Consider the following 2719-nt stretch of genomic DNA (forward strand, 5'->3'; position numbering starts at 1 on the left):
ATGGCCAACACTGCCAAGTCGATGCTTTCTTCTTTACTCCCAATCACTATCTTACAGCTAGGACACCCCAACGACACTAATACTGTATCATTTAATGGGGTTGTCACACAAAGCATGGTCTCAAGCAGAACAGGTTCAATTCCAACCAATCTAACAAACTATTCTGAAATAAATGAATGGGTCGCCCTCGGGTCAAACAATGCATACGCAGCATGATTACATAGAGAGATCGTACCTGTGACCACGCCCGGCGTATCCTCCGCCTCTCTACGCGCCATTGCATAAACTCTTCCTTGCGCTGGCGGCTTGCCCTGATTAGCCGGTGGGGGATTCCCGGCTTGGTTCCCTATTCGATTTTGCTGCGGTTGCCCTGGGGTCCTGAAGGGCGCTGCTAGGGACAGTTCCGAATCTGATGCTCTAAACTCCCGCACTTAAAGCAAGCCCCAAATCGGTTCGGTTGCTGGTTAGACTTCCCAATGTTCCTTTTGATTGGCGGCACAAAGCGTCGATTCCCTGTCATCTGCTTCTTTCCAAAGCGGCGGTTATCTCTATTCTGAGCAAACCGCGATCCAGATGCGGCTGCCCTGTCTACCTGGTCCCGCTCCAGAGCCTGAGCTCTATCATAAATGTCTTCATAGGTCCTCAAATTCGCTGATATTAACTGGGTGCGAATGTCAGCCTTCAATCCTTCCCAGAACCTTCGCGCCTTGTCCACGGGATGTTCCACCATCCTCGGCACAAACTTAGATAATCTAGCGAATTCCGCCTCGTACTGATCTACAGTCATCTGACCTTGGCGGAGTCGCATAAACTCTGCTATCTTCCTTTCTCTGGCACTTTCCGAGAAGTATTTCCCATAAAAACTTTCAGTGAACACAGCTCAAGTCTTGGCGACACCTTCCGGAAATACTCTACCCCTAGTGGCCTTCCACCAATCATTAGCATTTTCCTGCAACTAGTATGCCACTAGGGTCACTTTTTCGGTCTTAGTGCACCCCAACACTTCAAATGCCTTATCCAGTTCCTCTACCCATCTGGGTGCAGCCTCGGGGTCACCTTTTCTAGTAAACTTGGGCGGTTGCAACTTAAGGAATTGTTCTACTAACTGATGCATCTGCCTATTCCCAGCTGCCTGAGCCTGCCCTAAATTGGCTTGGTTCCCATTCACAGCAGCTGCTGCTCCAGCCTCAACAGCCTAGGCAATGGCTGCAGCCCTTTCCTGGGCCTGCCTACCCATAACATTCCCTATTTCGTGCAGGGTTTGAATCATATCCTCCAGCCTAGGGTCTCTGGCCTCTTGGCCTCCTGCACTAGGTTGTCCCTGGGGTTCCTTTCCTCTTCTCCTCATCCTCACTGATTTCACTACTGCCTACCTGCTATAACCCCATTTAGTAATTAGAGACCTAACCAACTAAACCGGTCTAAGGTCCTAGGCAGGTAGCTAGCACAACAATAACCAACCACTCAGCATGCGGCTAAGCATAAACAACACAGGACCTCAAACAAGAAGGTACACAACTCACCTCAGGTCCTGCCGCACCTGCATATTACGGGTCAATTCACGTACACTCAATCAAACACAGACAGTCAGAAGGTACACTTAGCACACAGGGTCACCCTACTGGCTACCCAAGGTCATCGCTCCAGACTTCGACCTAGTTGGAACGAGCTGACCTTGCTTTGATACCAAATCAAACGGGGATGTCACGCCCTATACCCCCACGAAGCGCGAGCATCCCGCCTCAGGTCGAACTTGTTGCGACGTCCCAGGACGCGTCGCCGACCCAACGCCCAATAATCAGAGATCATTACACAAGCGGAAGAAACGTATATAAATATATATACACCCGTACAAAAACAAGATAACCAAGGATAGCACAAAACGAAAATTCATCAGATTAAAAACATATACATTTCATTACTATTAAGAAATATACAACATTCATTTACAGGGGATACAGACGACAACCCAAAAACGATCAACGGCCACTAAGGTCAAAAAGGGTCAGTGGCCAGGGTCAGGGATGCTAGACTGAGATGGGGCTCTGGTAAAAAAGTTACAGCCCGACCTATCTAAAGCTAAGGCTAATCTAAGGAACCCAGTCTGGGTCAGAAACAGAGGACTCAGAAGATGAAGAACTGTCAGGCATCTCCTCCTCTGAATCCACGGCCTCTGGCTCTATCTCCGGCTCAGCATCCTCCTCGAATGGCTGCCCCAACTCCTCATCCAACTCTGCCCCATCGTCCGGCTCCATCGGTTCCGGATCAATGTCCCAATCATCTTGCTCCATGTCCATCGGATCGTGCTCATCCATCTCGTGCTCAACGGGTACACCATCAAAACTCGCACTCTCCTCGGCTGAGGTGTCGGGATTTACCACCTGTCCATCGGGACCCTGAGGGTCAAACTCATCCTCTCCAGTAAAAGGGATGTCACACGTCCGAAGAGGCCCGAGCTCTACTCCGTCCGCATCTCTAAAACACCACGCTACATACTCGTGGGTCTCACAGTGGGTCTCCCCGACATTGACCCATACTAAGGTATAGTATCTAATATACATCTCCCCATTCCCTATCGGAAACACAGACATCGTCTTCTCGAGGTGATGGGGAATCCCAAAACGTACTGGTGCTTCTGCCATCCTTAGGTCCGGGGGTCTGAAAAGTTTGGGTTTATACAACAATGAGACGAATCTCAGCAAGTAAAAACCCCTAAAAC

General features: G+C 49.7%; 1 protein-coding gene across 1 annotated transcript; it reads right to left on the minus strand.

Moving 5' to 3' along the window:
* Positions 1-391: 391 nt before the first annotated feature.
* On the minus strand, positions 392-787 carry LOC115688969 (uncharacterized). Its single transcript, XM_030614941.1, has one exon. It carries the CDS (start codon positions 785-787, stop codon positions 392-394), a length of 396 nt encoding a protein of 131 aa, XP_030470801.1.
* Between the last annotated feature and the right edge of the window lie 1932 nt (positions 788-2719).

The sequence above is a fragment of the Syzygium oleosum genome, unplaced genomic scaffold, assembly GCF_021117445.2.
Source record: "Syzygium oleosum isolate NSW1041296 unplaced genomic scaffold, Sole_v2.1 Sole_v2.02, whole genome shotgun sequence".
NCBI classification, from domain to species: domain Eukaryota; kingdom Viridiplantae; phylum Streptophyta; class Magnoliopsida; order Myrtales; family Myrtaceae; genus Syzygium; species Syzygium oleosum.